The sequence below is a fragment of the Populus nigra genome, chromosome 3 (assembly GCF_951802175.1).
Source record: "Populus nigra chromosome 3, ddPopNigr1.1, whole genome shotgun sequence".
Taxonomy (NCBI): Eukaryota; Viridiplantae; Streptophyta; class Magnoliopsida; order Malpighiales; family Salicaceae; genus Populus; species Populus nigra.
The window spans coordinates 27,146,588-27,166,378 of NC_084854.1; the positions used below are offsets into that span (position 1 = coordinate 27,146,588).

Here is a 19,791-nt window from a genome sequence, read left to right on the forward strand (position 1 = left end):
TTTAACTAGCTAATGCACCTACAACTATTCTGATAACATACGTAATAACCAGGACACACGATGGGGTATTTCTTGCAATCAGCAGCACGTTCGCAAGATAAAGCAGTTGCTGCAGGGATTCCTTCTGCCACCGCTACAGTAGTTGAGAGCGAAAAACCTACAAATGCAAAATGATTTCATCAATAATTACTTCTATGTAATGAAGCTACATTCATGATATTTATTATTATAAGAGAGAATTAATAGAGAACTAACAATGTGCCGCCAGCAAAAGGAAGGCCACAAATGCCATCTTGGAACAAGTCATTGCCATTTTCTTCGCTTCGATATATCTAGCTACCTCGTTTGCTGAAACAATGTGTAATTAGATGATGAGTATAGCTAGATTGCAACATGCACGAGGTTGTTTTAGTCCTATTTATAGCCTGATCAAACATGAAGAGATTAAGGCATGTGATGCGCGCAGTGGCCTTTCCAGGAAAATATATATCTTCCCTGGTTAATTTTATTTCTTTCTATTTCAATTTTTCTGGTCTTTTTTATAATGATTTTATTGATTTTTTTTTGTCTATGAATAGAATATTTTTTCCTAGTTTATTTTTCTACATTAAGAATTGTAATAGTTTTTTTTAGCAAGCAGAGGAATGAATAAATAAAATCAAGTTTTTTTATATATATTTATAATGTTATTTTTCTTCAAAAATCTTGATTTTATTATAACAGATCTCTTATCTTCCACTGCCATGTGCGCCTCGCTCAACATTGCAGATCCATTCAAACTTCAACGGTCAAAATTAATATATATTTTTTCGTCATAATTAATATGGTCAAAGCACGTTTGGACACGGACTTAATTAGGTGTGGAGTTGTAAATGTTTTTGTGGCAAATAATATGGGATATATATATATATATATAAGGAAAGCTACTTACGTATTCTTTCCTAATTTTATTATATTTTGTAACATGATCACAAATCATGTTTCATTGTAATGATCTCTAGCCCCGTAAAAGATTAAGTAAAAACTTAAATGAAAACTAATACCTACATTTCCTTCCAAAAACATAAATATCAATCTCTAAGTAATTTAGTGCCAGGGTAATCTTCATTTTTGTCTTCATAAAATTTCTTAATTTTCCCTTTTAATTTCCAAATAGTTCATATATTACCATTAAATATTAAGGGTTTGTTTGTTTTGAGTAAAATATTTTTCCGTAAAACATTTTACATGAGAATTATTTTTTAATATTTGACTTGAAAAATACTTTGCATGTAAAATATTTTTCAATGATGGTGAGGACGAAGTTGATAATAAGATGATAATACATATTAGCCAGGAGGTGGTGGTGGTGATGGTGAGATAACGATATTAAAGGAAGATGTGAGATAATGGTGATAAGGTAGATGTGAAAGAAAAGGTATTGGTACAGGAGTATTATAAGATTGTGATGGTGAGATGAAGGTCATGATTTAAATAATTGAATGATATTATAAGTGAATTTTTATTACTAAAATATTTTAAAAAGTTTCATAAGTTAAAAATATTTTCATTAAATGAATAAAATTTAAAGGTTAATTATAAAATATTTTTTATTAACTAGTTTTCTTGTAAAATACTTTACAAGAAACAAACTTAGGAAAATATATTTTCTAGGAACAAACATAAAAAAATATGAAAAACATTTTCTTATAAAATATATTAAGCAAACCAAACAAGGCTAAATTTCTTGAATTATGTTTTAATTTTTTTTTTAAGTTTTCAAGTCTTTCTAAGAGAAACTATAACATACATGCGAATCCTTGAGGGAAAAAGTAAGAATAATATGAAAATAGGAAGAAAAAGAAGGAACATTCGGTTAGTTATTTATAATAAAGGGAAATGTTCAAATATTTTAAAGCAAAAGAGATAAAAATTACAAGAGTAGAAGTGAAATATTGATGAATTTGTATTTAGATCATGGATTTAAATTTAATGAGTCTAAAAAACCTTTTATAAAGCTCAAAAAATCTAAAAAATGTTTAAAAAATTTTCCTAGGCGCCTAAAAGCTATCAGAACCCAACTTCTTTTAAGATGCAACCTCAATAACTTAAGTTGTTAAGTAAGGTTTTAAGAGCTAATTTATATGATTATTTTGCGTATTTTTTCAAGTAAAAGTTTTTTAAATTTGAAACTTGAATGATTTTGTGTTACTTCACATTTAATTTTTATTAAATAATATAAAGGACGATGAGATTCAAACTTGGTCAGTAAAACTCTGATACAATGTAAAAAAACCATCTCTTACAAAATTAACCTTTTAAATATATAAGATTCTAAATTATGGTTTATATCATTGTGCACCACCACATTTTACATAAGAGAGAGCTTTTATTGTTTTAGTGATAATGCTATAAATTATTACTATGGTAGTTTAATTTCTGGTGCCAGGTTTATTGAGACAACGTAGACTTTAAATTTCTACATCCGACCCTGACATGAATTTATTTAGTAAGCTGACCTTGGTGTGTCTTGCAGACCTAAAATTCATATTCAAGGAAACAAGATATATATATTTGTTCATTTGATCCTTTTGCTGACACAACTTGAAGTCATTGATTTCTCTAAGAAAAACGAAATTTGTCTATTAATTGGTATAAAAAAGATAGAAAGATGGCCGAAATTTGAAAATCCCTTCCCTCATTATTGCTAAAGAGAAATATTAACAGAGTGAAAAAATCTCAGTTCTATGGCAGTGGTTTTTCAAGTGGTGGTTATCATTTTATAAAAAGCAATGCATATCCACCAGTTAAGTCGGAGTAGATTTTAGATTCAGCAGAGAGAGATGCATATCTCTTAAGAGAAGTCCGAATAAGATTTTGCTAAGTAGGTTGATGAACAGCAACGACAACAAGATATTCTAGGGCTAGCAGAACTTTTGCTTGACTACGACACCAATATATATATATATTGGCCTCAGCTTGGAACTCTTCCTTGCTTCCTCTTTCTTTTCTGTTGTGCTCATTTCCCTACACGTTTCTCTTCAATTTTCATGTTATAAAAACACAAACACTCTACTTGATAGACTTCATTATTATTTTTCTATTCAGAGAGAGGAAGGGAAAAAAAGAAGAAGCATAATGTGGTTCCCAAGGGTTTCAATCCTTCTGCTGCTCATCATTCTTTTCTCCTTGTTCCAGTCCCCTGCTTTTGCAATCAAAAAGGTAAACTATACACTAGTAGTATCTCAGAGCATTATATACGTACATACATATATATATATATATATATATATATATATATATATATATATATAAAAGATTCTTGCTTTCAGTATTTTCCTTACCTTACTCATTTATTTCTTATTTGTCCTTGATGATGTGTTGTAAAGTCTGTTAGGTTGGTTGCCATTTATGTGCAACAACCATTGACAATTGCAGCAGCTGCAGCTGGAGTTGCACCAACCATGTGCACCCATCCAAGATGTCAAAGGTTGGCAGCCATCTTTATTGAAGAAGAGCTGGAGTTGGCAGCCATCTTTGTTGAAGAAGTGCTGGAGAAGGTTGCCATGAAATGCCTATAAAAGAGACATATTTTGTGAGAGCAAGATTGAGAGAGTATGAGAGAGAACGTGAGTGTGTGCAAGAGAGTGGAGAGAAAGAGAGCTGCAATGGCAGCAGCTGCAAGTGCAGCAAGAGAGCTGGGAGTAGAGTTTGAGTGAAGTGATCATCGTCCTCCATGTATTGTGTTGTAATCCTTTCTCTAAATAATATGGACTCTCTCCCGTGGATGTAGGTGTTTTTGCCGAACCACGTTAAATATTGTGTCTCAGTGTGCTTAAGCCTCCATATGAGTAAATATCAGAACACCACCGGTCCGCGCATGGGGGTGCCGGAATCCCCAACAATTGGTATCATAGCTCATGGTTTAAAGGGGTGTTTGATTTTTGCTCAAAAATGAAAGTTCTCAAAATGATGTTTTGACCATACCACTGTGTAGAGGAGGCCGAGACGAAGCCACTGGTGAAAACGATGTCAAAAACGGACGTCGGACATGCCCGCACGCTTTGACGAGGTGGCAGTTTACAATAAGTATGCAAAGGATGACGTCAGCATGACATAATTGTGATGTCAGCATGTACAACAGGCATGCCAGGGATGACATCAGCATGGTGTAATTATGATGTCAGTATGCACAGTTGGCATGCCATGTCAGCGACCAGTCATCTGCCATGGCATCACCGCGGGACCCACCTGACACGTCATCAGCCGCGAGCCGAGCCAAGCCGAGCCGAGATGAGCCGAGCCGTTTATGGAGCCGAGCCGAGGGATAAGATTCTGTGCAGCAGAGTCTACGTGCAACCGGATCTGAGATTGAATCTGGGCCGTTCATAAGGCTAGAATTGTTTTGATCAAATCTTAGCCGTCTGAAATACGATTTGGACGATTTCAGACTTGTTTCCAGTTAATTTGATCATTCCGGATGCAATGGTATGGTCCAATCGTTGAGATTTGAGACTGAAAGTGGTGGTGGTGAATTAACAAAAGAGATTGCCTGATCAGGAGGCATCTGATGGTCTTCATGGTGGACGTTGGAGATGAAGAAGAAGAAATCGCACATGTTTACCCAATTGCATGTGCTGAACTGTTAAGTGAGGAGAATTTTAATTGCCTTGAGGGAAGGCAAAATTGGGACACTCTGGACACCCGATCAACTGGACAATTTGAGGTGTAGAGTGAAATTGATGAAGACCAATCTTGACGAATCTAAGAACTGGTAGTCTCGCCAGATGTTGAGAAATCATGTATTAAATCAGTATATTCCAGATCACTTGTAAAGAAAAGCCGCAACAAAGCTAGCAAATGGTTGTATATACGGAAAGGCAGTACGATGGATAGATATGGCCTGAGAAGTTCTGTCTAGGAGATTGGGTTTTAAGCGGGACCAGTGTGACCCCTCCAATCTTTCCTGGGAACTTGCTTAGTGGAAGGATTATCCATATGGTACTATTTTTATATATAGCAGTTTATAATAAAACGGTTGAAGACTAGCAAGATGACGACATAAGGGAACAGTTGGGTTCCGAAGGTTCAAGGATCTGATGAAGTGGTAATTTCTCCAATGAAGTTAGATTCGGTGACTGTGATTTCTCGAGGGAGAATTGATGAAGACCCTGATAATGGAAGAGAAATACAGCAAGGGGATAAAGATTGGCACCATATTTTGACTTGGACAGGTGTTATGATAGGATGAGCTGCTGTCAAACATAAGCAAGGAATAGGGAGAAATCTGGAGAACAGAAATTACACGAGGGCACGCTAAGATTGTGTAGGAGTACCTGTAGGATCCAACGAGGTACTGTAATGAGACAACAGGTGCAAGGAGAAGAAGTGTTCCCAGATGAAGCTTAGAGCAGAGACTGTTAAAGTTTGTACAACAGAAAGTCTCTTATGCTCTTGATGAAGACAACATGCGAAGACCTTTCCAATGCATTCAAGGATGGAAAGAGAGCTGTTGCAGAGGCACCTAATTGAGGGGGTGCAAATGCCTGTGATATAAGGCAACTGCCTATGATGAAAGGCAAAGATACCAAAGAGAGTTGGTTTAGGTGGAGCTGTCAAGCAGAAAAGCACAGAAGCTCCAAATATAGAAATCGAGGTGGAGGATTGCGAGGAGTATACTCTCCCATAGTGCACATGGCGGTAGAGAATTTTGGAGCCACTTTGAAGCATCTCAGCTAAAGGAGGATGCGACCGCCCCATGACAACGGGCGAAGACACCTTACAAAAGGTGTGAGGGCCATGATAGGAGCCCGGATCAGACCGCCCCATGACAACGGGAGAAGACACCTTATAAAAAGGTGTGAGGGCCATGATAGGAGCCCGGATCAGACCGCCCCATGACAACGGGCGAAGACACTTTAGAGAAGGTGTGTGGGTTATGATATGAGCCCAGTTCAGAACGCCCCAGAGCCAATGTGATGGCTAGATATTAGTGGACATGTGTATAGCCAATGAAGTGGCTATGATGAGTATGGAGACAAATGCAAGATTGATTTTCATGGATATTGCCCCCATGCTAAAGATCAATAAGCTAAAAGACATTTGGCTTGGACAATAAGTGGATGACTTGTGGAGCACTAAGACGCGGCTGCTATGAAGAAGCAGAAGGGCATGCGCAGGTTTCGGGAACGAGTTGACTCTTGTCAAGGTGGTGAGCTCGGTAATGACATTATAATACTTAGAGTATGAAGACAGATATGGATCAACCTTTAATAGGCTGCCCCCATAGGCGAAGGTGGAGAGCTACCTGGATTCTTACGACTAAGAGCGAGAGACTCACGGAGAAGTAAGGCGTGGTTCTTAGGGTGGAACAGAGGGCAGACGCAACTCCTGGATGAGTAGACTCTTGGAAGAGTGGTGGGCTCGTGATCATATTGAGATACTCAGATAATGACTGTCGCACTTGGAAATAGAAATTTCTGTTTGAGGGGGTGTTGTAAGCCTTGATGTAAGACTTGATGAATCATTCCAGACCGAGCATGGTTGATACGCTCGAAGGGGAATGTTGTGTTCCAGAGACAAGCGTTAACACTCTTCAGATGTGAAGTGGCAGACCATCTGGTTGTAGTGATCTTTTTGTGTGAGAAAAGGTGTGCTTTGGTAACTCTGGTGATTGAAAGGTTTGGCGAGTACCTGTAAACTCGACCACATATACTCTCAGAATGGTAAGCTTGGAAGAGCTGCAAGATGCAAGCCTGTGTTGAAGAAGCAAGAGGACAGTTGCCCCACATGAATGGCAAAGGGGGTGATTGTTAGGTTGGTTGCCATTAATGTGCAACAACCATTGACAATTGCAGCAGCTGCAGCTGGAGTTGCACCAACCATGTGCACCCATCCAAGATGTCAAAGGTTGGCAGCCACCATTGTTGAAGAAGAGATGGAGTTGGCAGCCACCTTTGTTGAAGAAGTGCTGGAGAAGGTTGCCATGAAATGCCTATAAAAGAGGCATATTTTGTGAGAGCAAGATTGAGAGAGTGTGAGAGAGAACGTGAGTGTGTGCAAGAGAGTGGAGAGAAAGAGAGCTGCAATGGCAGCAGCTGCAAGTGCAGCAAGAGAGCTGGGAGTAGAGTTTGAGTGAAGTGATCCTCCTCCTCCATGTATTGTGTTGTAATCCTTTCTCTATCTCTAAATAATATGGACTCTCTCCCGTGGATGTAGGCGGTTTTGCCGAACCACGTTAAATATTGTGTCTCAGTGTGCTTAAGCCTCCATATGAGCAAATATCAGAACACCACCGGTCCGCGCATGGGGGTGCCGGAATCCCCTACAAAGTCTTATGTAGTATACTTGGGATCACATGCACATGGTCCTCAAATTTCTAAGGTTGATCTTGATGCAGTAGCCGATTCTCATCAAGAGTTTCTTGGATCATATTTGGGAAGGTACGTATGTCAAGAAACTTTGATAGTTTCTATATTAAATGTCCTTTTTTATTTGTGATCAGAATTAAGGTTTTGATTGATGTTTTCATGCATGCAGTAGTGAGAAGGCAAGAGATGCGATTATTTACTCGTATGACAGGCATATTAATGGCTTTGCTGCCATGCTTGAGGAGGAAGAGGCAGCTGAAATTGCACGTAATTATAAGAAAAATATCAATGCATTGCATATTAATTCCTACACGACAACATCTATGTTATGTACTCTTATTTATTTTGAAAATGGAAATTTCCCCTCTACATATATAATATAATTAATTGTTAATGGTCAATATTGCAGGGCATCCAAACGTTGTGTCGGTTTTCTTGAACCAGGGAAGAAAACTACACACAACACATTCATGGGATTTTATGATATTGGTGTTGGTGGGAGAAACCACTGGTGGTGGTTTTAAAACACTCAGAGGGGATAAAACACAAGGTTTTATTACAAAAACACAAGCTTACAATTAATTAACACAAAAGCTTAACAATACACACCCTCTCTTTCTCTCTAGTGTTTCTCTCTATTCTCTCCACTCATAATAGCATAAGCTCAGCTTGCTATTTATACACGAATTCAAAACAAGAAAATTCAACCTTCAAGTGTGAAGGCGGCTGGCGGCTGTGGCGGCAAACAACTGGTGGCTGGCGGCTGGGCGGTTGGTGGCTGGGCGGTGACAGCTGGTGGTTGCCTTCCTTGACCTTCTAGATGGATTGAGTTTAATACAACAAATCTCCCCTTTAAACTCAATCGAGGGATATCATGCCAAGCATGAACTTCATTCTGATAAATGTTTCCCTCTTCAATGGCTTTGTATTTTTGCACTTCTTCTTTTGCATTCTTCTTTGTCTTATAGACCCATTTGACACCTATTGCTTTCTTGCTTTCTGGTGGATAAGTCAGCTTCCAGGTATCATTCTTTTCAATGGCATGCATTTCTTCATCCATTGCTTTTATCTTCTCTTCTGTGATAGCTTTGTTGAAGCTAAGTGAGTCATTATCTGCAAAGAAACAAAATAGAGTTGTATCTTCGATGACTTGCGTGGCATCGTACAAATTGTCTAGATTTCTCATCCTTCTTGGTTCTTCTGATGAGGATGCTGATGGTGGTGTTGATGATGATGCTCCTGGTGTGTTCCTCATGTTGAATACATGGAATCTGTGTACCGGACTTTGTGGTTCAGCTGCTGGCATAATCGGTTCTTCGACAAGTACTGTTGGTACTTCTTCACCTTCAAGGATCAAATCAATGTTGATCCATTTGATTGCTTCTTGATCATCATTCCATTCCCAAGATTTATCTTCTTCAAACATAACATCTCTACTCATAATCACCTTCTTCGTGATGGGATTATACAGCTTGTATCCCATCCTTCTTTCACCATATCCGACAAAGATGCATTTCTCGCTTTTATCATCGAGCTTTCTCCTTCTTGCATCTGGAATCTTTGCATATGCCACACAACCAAAGACTCGTAGATGAGTAACACTTGGTTTGTTACAACTTCATGCTTCTTCTGGAATGACTCCTTGCAAACTTCTGGTTGGGCAGCGATTCAATAGATACACTGCACATGATACAGCTTCAGCCCAGTATTGCTTGGGCAACTTCTTTGCTTTGAGCAGACTTCTTGCCATGTCAAGAATCGTGTGATTCTTCCTTTCAGCTACACCATTCAGCTGTGGTGTATAAGCTGGTGTTGTCTGATGTCTGATGCCTTGTTGTGTATAATAGGCTTCAAAGTCATTTGCTGTATATTCTCCACCTTGATCAGATCTCACGGTTCTGATCATGTAGCCACTTTGCTTCTCCACAATTGCTTTAAAATCTTTAAAACAATTGAATACTTCTGACTTCCTCTTCAGAAAGTATATCCATGTCTTTCTACTAAAATCATCAATAATAGTGAGGAAGTACTTATTTTGTCCAGTCGACATAAGCGTTATTGGGCCACACACATCTGTGTGTACTAACTCCAGTGGCCTCTTTGCTTTCCAGTTGACTTCTTTGGCAAAACTGGATCTGTGATGTTTGCTGAGGACACAACTTTCACAGACTTCATCTGGATGATCAATGTGAGGCAAACCTTTGACCATCTTCTTACTTGCTAGCATCTTTAGACTTGTGAAATTCAGATGTCCAAGCCTCAAGTGCCAAAGCCATTCTTCACTGTTGGTGATGGCACTCAAACACCTTGCTGCATCATACTGGATGTTCGAAGGAAACATCCTATTCTTGGACATTTTCACATAGGCAATTAATCTCCAATTGTTGTCTCTAATTGTCAGATGACAATTCTTCGAGTAAAAAGTATATCCTCTCTCTAAAAGTTGACCTAAGCTGATCAGGTTCTGCTTTATGGCTGGGACATAATACACATCGGCGATGTAGCTGGAATCGTCGTTCTTCAATTTGATTGGGATGTTGCATTTACCTTTGAATGGAACCTTAGAGGTATCTCCAAAAGTAACTAGACCTTGCTTGGTCTCATCTAGATCACCAAATAACTCTCGGTAGCCGCACATGTGATTGCTGGCTCCAATATTTAGATACCACATATTCTCCTGTTTCTCATCAAGTCCTTGTTGGACAAGTAATGCAGCTGCTCCTGTGTCATCCTTCTCTGCAAAGTTGGCTTGCTCACGTACTTCTAACGGAGCTTTCCTTCGACATTCAGTGCTATAGTGCCTAAATTGATTGCAACTATAACATTGGATATTCCTCTTGTCACGGTTATTGTAACCGCCTCCTCTTCCTCTAGGAATGAATGCTTGTTGTCCTCGACCTCCTCTGGTGGTGTTTCTACCACCTCTTCCTCTAAAGCTTGTATTCCAAGAACCTCTTCCTTGGAATCTCTAGAATCCTCCTCTGGATTGTTGACTTCCTGCTTGAGTGGTATATCCACTTGTTGAAGTCTCCCCTTGCTCATATCTGTCCTTGAGAGACAGCTTTGCTTGTAAGGCATGCTCAATGGTCTTATCTCCATTTCACTTTACAATCTTCTGCTCATGAGCTTGCAAAGAACTCATAACCTCATCAACTGTCAACTTGTCCACTTCCTTGGACTCTTCAATCGCGACAACAACAAAATCAAATTTTGGATCTAGGGATCTCAAAATTTTCTCAGTAATTCGGGAATCGACGATGGCTTCTCCATTTCTACTCATCTGATTGACTGTCACCATAATCCTTGTGTGATAATCAGAAATAGATTCTGAGGACTTCATTTGCAATAATTCAAATTCACCTCGCAAAGATTGAAGACGAATCTTCTTGATTCTGTTAGCACCTTTGTATTTTTGTTGGAGAGCCTCCCATATGTCATGTGATGTTTCAGCGGAAGCAATGATCTCGAACGTGTCTTCATCAAGACCTTGATAGATGATCGTCTTTGCTTTGTTGTCTTTCTTTCTGTTGACTTTCAAGGCTTGTTTCTGTGCCTCTTCTAAAGCATCTTCTTCTTCTTTGGATTCTGGTTCATCATAACCATAGTGTACAATCTCCAAACACTCTTGTGAATCAAGGAATGCCTTCAATCTGATGCACCAACTATCATAGTTGTCTTTGGTCAGCTTCGGGATGAGTGTTTGTGTACTTTCTGTAGTTATTTTGCTCTTTGAATGACTATATCACCTTCTAGGAGCCGAATTTGGCCAAACGGACACTGTAGATCGATCCGGAATGGTCCAAATAATAGGAAACTGGTCTGACTTTGTATAAATCGGGTCAGAAAATGGGTGAACCGGTCAAAAAAACCAATTCTGTACTGCGGGCGGTTCGCTGGGGTGAACCGGGAATATTCTGTGGAATATTCTATCGGCTCGGCTACGGCTAATGAGCGGCTCGGCTTGAAAAGAGAATATTCTCGGGAATATTCTTCGGCGCGGCTGTGTATAGGCTTGAGGCTCGGCGCGGCTCGGCTAAACAGCTTGAATATGGCGCACGTGGACGACACTCGTCTTCAACCTCTGGCGCGCGTGGCTGCGACTGGGCAAACAGTTCAGAATCTTCAGGTGGCGCGTGTGGGCTACCTTCGTCTCCGATCAAGCTGATTCTTGCGTTAGTGAGCTCGTATGGAGGAGCTCTACACTGTGGAAGGATCAAAACTTGTTTTGGACAACTTTGAAAATTCGGATATCTCCCAAAACACTTCTGTTTTCTGACGAACGAGGCTCTGATACCAATTGTTGGTGGGAGAAACCACTAGTGGTGGCTTTAAAACACTCAGAGGGGATAAAACACAAGGTTTTATTACAAAAACACAGGCTTACAATTAATTAACACAAAAGCTTAACAATACACACCCTCTCTTTCTCTCCAGTGTTTCTCTCTATTCTCTTCACTCATAATAGCATAAGTTCAGTTTGCTATTTATACACGAATTCAAAACAAGAAAATTCAACCTTCAAGTGTGAAGGCGGCTGGCGACTGTGGCGGCAAACAACTGGTGGCTGGCGGCTGGGCGGTTGGTGGCTGGGCGGTGACAACTGGTGGCTGCCTTCTTTGACCTTCTAGATGGATTGAGTTTAATACAACAATTGAAAAAGGATGGTGTTGTCGATCCCTCTTCTTTGTGGAAGAGAGCTAGATTTGGTGAAGATTCAATCATAGCCAACCTTGACACCGGTAATTCTAATTCTCTCCCTTTTTCTTACTTCCTTGCCTCACCTTTTGTCCTCTTAATTCCCCTTCACATATAGCACACATTGGACCACAAAAATGAGCATTAATACTCTCATCCCTGAAAGTAAAAGGCCAAGTGAACAAGAATATGTGATGATTTATACATATATATATATATATATATACATACATATATATATACATATATATATAACATGCTCATTTGATAGCATCAACACACACACACAAACTGTTGTCATAATCGTTAACATGGTGTAGGTGTTTGGCCTGAGTCGCTTAGCTTTAGCGAGGAAGGAATTGGGCCCGTACCATCAAAATGGAAAGGAACATGTGAGAATGATACTGCGGTTGGAGTCCCTTGCAATCGGTTAGCTCTCCGTACACTCCCACATTTATAAATTCGTAACCTTAGTTATTTAATAAGATGATTATGGTACTTCATGCATCATAAGTCAATGATGTTTGATGCTTGCTAAGCACCATGGATATTGAAATAACAAATACTAAGGGGTAGGATATGAAAAATTATTGCTTGGTTTTGATAAATTCACATGTGAATGTCTTTTTACTTCATTGTTATATAGAAGAAACCTATAAAATAAATCTTTAACACAGTATGCTTGCTTTTACACTAGGTGAAGATTTATATTACTTCAATAACAAGAAACCAAATGATTTAGGGTTCTCTCCATTGAATGAAAGGCTTGGAAATTTGTGCAGGAAGCTTATAGGAGCTAGGTACTTCAACAGAGGTTATATTGCATATGCAGGAGGCCTCACCTCCTCTGATAATTCTGCTCGTGACAAAGATGGTCATGGAACTCATACCTTGTCAACCGCAGGCGGTAACTTTGTTCCAGGAGCAAATGTTTTTGGCTTAGGAAATGGAACTACTAAAGGTGGTTCCCCTAAAGCTAGAGTGGCTTCCTACAAGGTGTGCTGGCCACCGGTCAATGGCAGTGAATGCTTCGATGCAGATATCATGAAAGCCTTTTTGACATGGCCATACATGATGGGGTCGATGTGCTTTCGGTGTCACTTGGTGGCGAACCTACTGATTACTTCAATGATGGCCTTGCTATTGGAGCATTCCATGCCGTCAAAAATGGTATTACTGTCGTTTGCTCTGCGGGAAATTCTGGACCAATGGATGGAACGGTCACTAATAATGCACCTTGGATTATAACTGTTGGAGCAAGTACCTTGGATAGAGAGTTTGAAACTTTTGTAGAGTTACGTAACGGAAAGCGCCTCCAGGTTCACATCCCTAATTTACAGACCAACTCTCGTTCCTTTTTCTTGTTCCTTTGTAGCCTCCATGTGTATTCATTCTCCACATGGCAGGGCACAAGCCTTTCAAGTCCTTTGCCTGAGAAGAAATTCTATCTCCTCATCACCGGGGAACAAGCCAAGGCTGCCAATGCATCTGCAGCAGACGCGTAAGATAAGACTATTCAAATCTTTATACGGTCGAATTGAAATTTATACATTCACAACTATCTACTTGTAGTTATTCCAAGTGAAACAGGCGATGACATTGTTTATGTGTTAATATTTAGCTTGTTGTGTAAGCCTAAATCACTGGATCATGAGAAAGCCAAGGGTAAAGTTGTGGTTTGTCTTAGAGGAGAAACTGGTAGAATGGATAAGGGCTATCAAGCTGCTTTAGTTGGTGCAGCAGGGATGATTCTTTGCAATGACAAGGCAAGTGGCAACGAAATCATAGCAGATCCTCATGTTCTCCCAGCAGCACAAATTACCTACACAGATGGTCTTGCTGTATTTGCCTACATTAATTCCACCGAGTATGCACTACCACCTCTTTTTTTTTCCTACTCACTTCACACATTATTTTTGTCAATTCTTATGTGCTGCGAAAATCAACAGCCATGCTCTAGGATATATTTCCGCACCAACAGCAAAGTTAGGGACAAAACCTGCTCCATCCATGGCTGCATTCTCCTCTAGAGGGCCAAATATTGTCACGGCAGAGATATTGAAGGTTTTGTTGTTAATCTTAAGTTTTCTTCTATGTTCACATGTTTGTGATACTTTCATCAAGCAATGACCTTGTAAAATATACAAGGACTAAAAATCCACTTCATTTCGACATGTACAGCCTGATATAACTGCACCAGGAGTGAACATTATAGCAGCCTTTAGTGAAGCATTCAGCCCTACTGATTTTGACTTTGATAAGCGCAAGTCTCCTTTCATCACCGAATCTGGCACATCTATGTCTTGTCCACATGTTGCAGGTGCTGTCGGACTTCTTAAAACTCTCCATCCTGATTGGAGTCCAGCTGCAATCAGATCTGCAATCATGACAACCGGTAAGACCTCCCTAATTCTCAATTTAACATTGTTAGAGCATATAATATTATTGCATGATGTTTAAGCAAATTTTCGAACGCGAACATCCATGCAGTCAATCTTGTTCTAATTTGTGTCCTATGTTGCAGCAAGAACGAGAGCCAACACTATGACACCAATGGTTGATGGGAGAGATGGTTTGGAAGCAACACCATTTAGTTATGGTTCTGGACATATAAGACCAAACCGCGCTCAGGATCCAGGCTTGGTCTATGACTTGAGCATCAATGATTACTTGGACTTCCTGTGCGCTAGCGGATACAACTCTACCATGATAGAACCCTTCTCTGATGGTCCCTATAAATGTCCCGAGTGAACTAGTATTTTTGATTTCAACAATCCTTCAATAACTATACGCCAGCTACGTAACTCAATGAGTGTGATCAGAAAAGTGAAGAATGTAGGCCTACCAGGAACTTATGCAGCCCATGTTCGAGAACCATATGGGATTTCAGTTGCTGTGGAGCCCAGTATCTTGACATTTGAGAACAAGGGTGATGAGAAGAGTTTTAAGGTTACTTTTGAGGCTAAGTGGGATGGCGTCACTGAAGACCATGAATTTGGAACCCTAACATGGACGGATGGTAGACATTATGTAAGGAGTCCTATTGTAGTTGCTTTTGGAGGTGATTATTAGAGATGACAAGGAAGATTGTCTTATTGTAGGGTTTTGCAAGAGGTGGGATCAGTAATAATTAATATAGGGAGCAGGTCATGACTTTCTTTTTATTTGGGTCATTATTGAAGTAGTTTTTTCTATAGTAGCATTGTTGTTTATTGTTTACCTCAACAGTGTATTTCATGTCTTTCTTTCATATTCGTTGGGATTTAGTGTCCAGATGAATGGTTATGGTAATTATTGTTATGATCACAATCAAGCAGGGGTACTCCGATTGACAAATTCTTACTATGATTTTGGTAGCTAATGCAGGAAAACAAACTTCAGCGCTACAATTCCTAAAGCAGCACGATGCCCCTCTTTTACCGTTCAATTGCCTAATGCTGTGGCCTTAATTTTGCCTTTAATTCTTCTGTACCATACATAGCACCTTATTGCTTAATTTTACGTGCGTTTATAGACATGTATGGCGTGCCCTATATATTGGGGAGGCCTTGTTCAGGATGCTCGCGAAGCTAGGAAATATAATCCCAAATTACCATACCCACTGCAGTCATCGCCAGCTGGGAACCTGGCACATATGAGGGATCTAGCTATGGACTGTACAGAGAAGTATGATATATATTTGGTGCAATTGACCCTGGAAGAATTATATCCAAGCTTTATGGTGATGTACTGCTCAGCTATATATCTTGTATCACAGGACGTGGATGGGGTTAAGGTAGATGTTCAGAATATACTGGAAACGTACAATAGAAACTGATTTACGGTCAGAAGATTGAGTTTGCACCCATCGATCGGATTGATGAACATGTACAACGTAAAGTGGTGGAGCTATTTGAGTCATCACCTGAGCAGTGATCTGGTGATCGATTAATTCATGTAGCTACGTACGAGAGTAGAGCACACATAAAGGGGGGAGGAGGGGCTGGTAGTTTCAAGCGTGAAGCCAAAGAGTTGCTCCATAAATGGGAAAGAATTAAGAGAGATGAAGAAAAACTGCATGCTGACAGTAACCATATATAGATATATACCTGCATGCCTGCAATAATAGAGGTTGGGACACGCACGGTACCGAGATTTCCATGATTAAGAAAGAATCTGCATTAGCATGTGTATATAATTATCACTGATTAACTGTTAACAAATAGGAGGAGTACTTAGTGTGTGTGTGTGTGGGTGTGTGTGCATGATTCTGATCAGTTTATACACCAACAAAGTAAAATTTTTAATACAGCAAAGCCAGAAATTAATTTTATGATGGTGGTGGTAAGTATAAATAGTCATATTTTCTGAATTCTTTGGGGGAAAATACCCTATTCTCTTTTATCATTTCTTATTTTTTTAAAAAAATAAATCCATGAAATATTTATTTATATTCATAGTTGTATAAGACTTGATTCGGACGGAATCCAACCATATAAAAATTTACTTTTTAAAAAATATAATTTTGAATAAATTTATTTATTTATTTTTTTAAATTTCGGGGAATAACCTAAATTATTTTTCTTCATCCGGTTTTTAATAACCATACTCAGTCTTAACATCATAATTTTCGAAGGATTTTAAAGATGGTAATTAATATTAAGCAAGAAAAGAGAAGAGCTGAGCGAAGGAAGGAAGGAAGGAAGCCCATGATGATGCTTGGTAATGGGCCTGTGGGCTACTACAAAATAATAATAATAATAATAACAAAAAGAAAAAGAAAAGGAAAGGCAGGTGAAGGAGGGAGGGACAGCGAGGAGGACAAGAAAGAAACAAAGAAGAGAGAAGAGAAGAGAAGCCTCATATAACGTGTGCGCTTCGCCGGTGAAATTCACTAATTGCAGCCAAGACTTTTAGATTGCTTTCTCTCGAAGACAAACCCTAAATCTTCAGATTTCAGCTATCAATTTCTATCTTCTTTTTCCTTTTCCCTTTTTCCTCAATCGTAAAAGAAAAGAAGTCTGATCTGATCACAGTTTGATTACAAAAATGTCATACGCCTATCTGTTCAAGTACATAATCATCGGCGATACAGGAGTAGGGAAATCGTGCCTATTGCTTCAATTCACTGACAAGAGATTCCAGCCCGTCCATGACCTCACCATTGGTGTTGAATTTGGAGCTCGTATGATCACCATCGACAACAAGCCTATCAAGCTTCAAATTTGGGACACCGTTCGTTCCCTTACCTTCCTTTCCCTTGTTCTTAATCTCTTCTCTTACGAAACAAGTCTATAATTATGTTTAAATCTTCATTTTTTTTTATTTTGATTTATTTTAGGCCGGTCAAGAATCGTTTAGATCTATCACCAGGTCTTATTACAGAGGTGCTGCTGGTGCTTTGCTTGTCTATGATATTACCAGGTACCCTTCCTTCTTATGCTTGTTTCTTCTAGCCCAACAACAAAACTTCAACTTGCGATGATGATCTTTTCATGTTTTTTCTTTCTTTCCCTGTCTCCTTAAATGCTATGATGGTATCTATTTCTGTTTCAAAGCCTGCTTTTACCTTTTTCTTTTACTTTATCTAAAACAAACAACTCTTTGTTCCAATACTTTCCTTAAAATTATTATTGTTGTTGCTGTTGTCAATGCTTCTGTAATCCTTGGCATGCCTCGTTACTTCATCTAATGTCTCGAGGCAGCTAGAGGCGGTTTGTTTTTGCATCGAAATGTTTGTGTTTCTGGTCTCAAGTCTCAATATTGTAGCACAAGCTAGCAACTGAATGATATTTGGCTGTTTAACTTTCTCATTCAGGAGGGAAACTTTTAACCACTTGGCTAGCTGGCTTGAGGATGCAAGGCAGCATGCCAACGCAAACATGACCATTATGCTCATTGGTAATAAGTGTGATCTTGCTCATAGAAGGGCCGTCAGCACCGAAGAAGGTGAACAGTTTGCAAAGGAACATGGCTTGATCTTCATGGAGGCCTCTGCAAAAACTGCTCAGAATGTCGAGGAGGTGAATAATAAACATAATGACCTATATGTTGAAACACTTGTTGACTTCTTCTTTGTTGTTTGTCTAATTTTTCTAATGCCAACATTCTTTGTGCAGGCTTTTATCAAAACAGCTGCAACAATATATAAGAAGATTCAGGATGGAGTTTTTGATGTATCAAATGAGGTCAGGCCTATTTCTTTTGCACAGTATTTTCCACATTTCAAATAATGTTCTTTGAGGGTTCACAAATTGAAATATTATTCTTATTTTGATCTTTTAATCGTTAACATGCAAGTTTTTGTGACCTTAATATCTTTTCATCTTATATTGTCGATTTGCATTGCTCACAGTTTTTGAAGCATGGTTAATATGCATGTAGAGATATGACATGATGCCGGAACTCATGTCTTCAATTATTAATGGATGAAAGTTGTAAATGATTTGGCTGATATTCTATTTGGATGTTCGCTTCTCATTTTCTCTTATTTGATTGGCTGCTTTCCACTTATTAACTATATGAAGCTTAAAACTTTTGAAATTTAGCTATATTGGTATTGGTCTTTACTTGCTTGGACATTGCTCTTTATGTTGTTCTTCTCATGAAATGAAATGAGTGACATCAATCGGTATCCTGACAGTTATATAGTACTCCATAAGGTTTTCAATAAGATAAGGTTTCTTACCATCTTTCTTAAGTGTTAGTATAGGAGTTTTCATGAGCTCAATCCATTCTCAAATTAGCTTTTCAATTTGCACTTACAGTTTTGAAGCATTGTCAATATGCATGTATTGACACTGATTCCATGTCACCAGTATTATTAGATGAATTTGAAAATAGTTTGGCTGATATTCTAATGGGATGTTCTGCAGTCTTATGGGATAAAAGTTGGGTATGGAGGAATTCCGGGGCCATCAGGAGGCAGGGATGGCGTTTCTGCTCAAGCTGGAGGCTGTTGCAGTTGAAATTGAATACCCATTTGCTATACTTGAGTGCAACCAATTTACATATTTATTCTGTTCTTTATGATTTTCTCCTGTTTTTTAGTCTGAACGTTGTGACTTGTTTTCTGCAAGTGTCAATTCAGGGTATAACGTATATGTATAATCCATCTTGATGCCGTGTCCAATGATTGTAAATCCATTGGTTGCTCTTCTGCTTCTCGTTTCCTTCGATACGGGGCTGTTCTAGTTTCATTTCTTCTGCATGTGTTGAAACATAACCTTCAATTTTTTGAATTTTTTTTGTGGGGCCACAATAGCTTTGTTTTCATCTGCTGGGGTAGTTTCAGAGTAAAATTTAATTGGTTAAATAAAGAATAATCTCTCTCATTTTCAATGCTTCTTCAACTTCTCCATGCATATAAAACGCATAATCTCTCAGAGAAAAGAAGAGAGCTTGGCAAACATGGATATTTGATTATGTTGCAATGCCTTCCACAAGCAATGAATGAAGGATCAGAGCCGAGCTCATTTTGGGTAACTTGTTGAATACAAGTTTCCGAGGAAAGCATGCAACCTGGTATTTTAACCTAGGAAAGCAAAAAAAGTTGGGAGATTCTGCAGAAGAGAGTTGTCGTACTAACAAGTAGTTTAGTCTATGAGTTGATCAACTTGGGAAGTTGGGAAGTGCTTGTGATTCCAGTAGTGGAGATGCAAACTTGGGTTACGTGTACCAACGACAGATGGGAGTAGTGGAGCAATGTCTGCTACCTCTGCGGATGACATTCACAGAAGAAGACGACGATAAATAATGATTATAATAA

General features: G+C 38.9%; 2 protein-coding genes across 2 annotated transcripts; both read left to right on the forward strand.

Annotated features, from left to right (window-relative positions):
- The first annotated feature begins 3,117 nt into the window (after positions 1-3,117).
- Positions 3,118-15,367, forward strand: LOC133687800 (subtilisin-like protease SBT5.4). Its single transcript, XM_062107127.1, is given in 13 exon segments — positions 3,118-3,201; positions 7,312-7,421; positions 7,519-7,616; positions 7,759-7,844; positions 12,010-12,088; positions 12,365-12,473; positions 12,827-13,097; positions 13,100-13,363; positions 13,451-13,545; positions 13,666-13,911; positions 13,994-14,108; positions 14,226-14,439; positions 14,569-15,367. Coding segments are annotated over 13 exon segments (2,319 nt in total). The 3' UTR covers positions 15,117-15,367.
- Positions 15,368-16,812: 1,445 nt separating this feature from the next.
- Positions 16,813-19,201, forward strand: LOC133689331 (ras-related protein RABB1c). Its single transcript, XM_062109152.1, has 5 exons — positions 16,813-17,258; positions 17,365-17,447; positions 17,842-18,046; positions 18,143-18,211; positions 18,899-19,201. Exons 1-5 carry the CDS (start codon positions 17,073-17,075, stop codon positions 18,989-18,991), a joined length of 636 nt encoding a protein of 211 aa, XP_061965136.1. The 5' UTR covers positions 16,813-17,072; the 3' UTR covers positions 18,992-19,201.
- Positions 19,202-19,791: the final 590 nt, after the last annotated feature.

Excerpts from the sequence above, each read along its gene's own strand:
- LOC133689331 (XM_062109152.1), top strand. The coding sequence starts at position 17,073 with ATGTCATACGCCTATCTGTTCAAGTACATAATCATCGGCGATACAGGA. Across the intron at positions 17,259-17,364 it reads AGCTTCAAATTTGGGACACC|GCCGGTCAAGAATCGTTTAG; the intron begins GTTCGTTCCCTT and ends GATTTATTTTAG. Across the intron at positions 17,448-17,841 it reads CTTGTCTATGATATTACCAG|GAGGGAAACTTTTAACCACT; the intron begins GTACCCTTCCTT and ends TTTCTCATTCAG.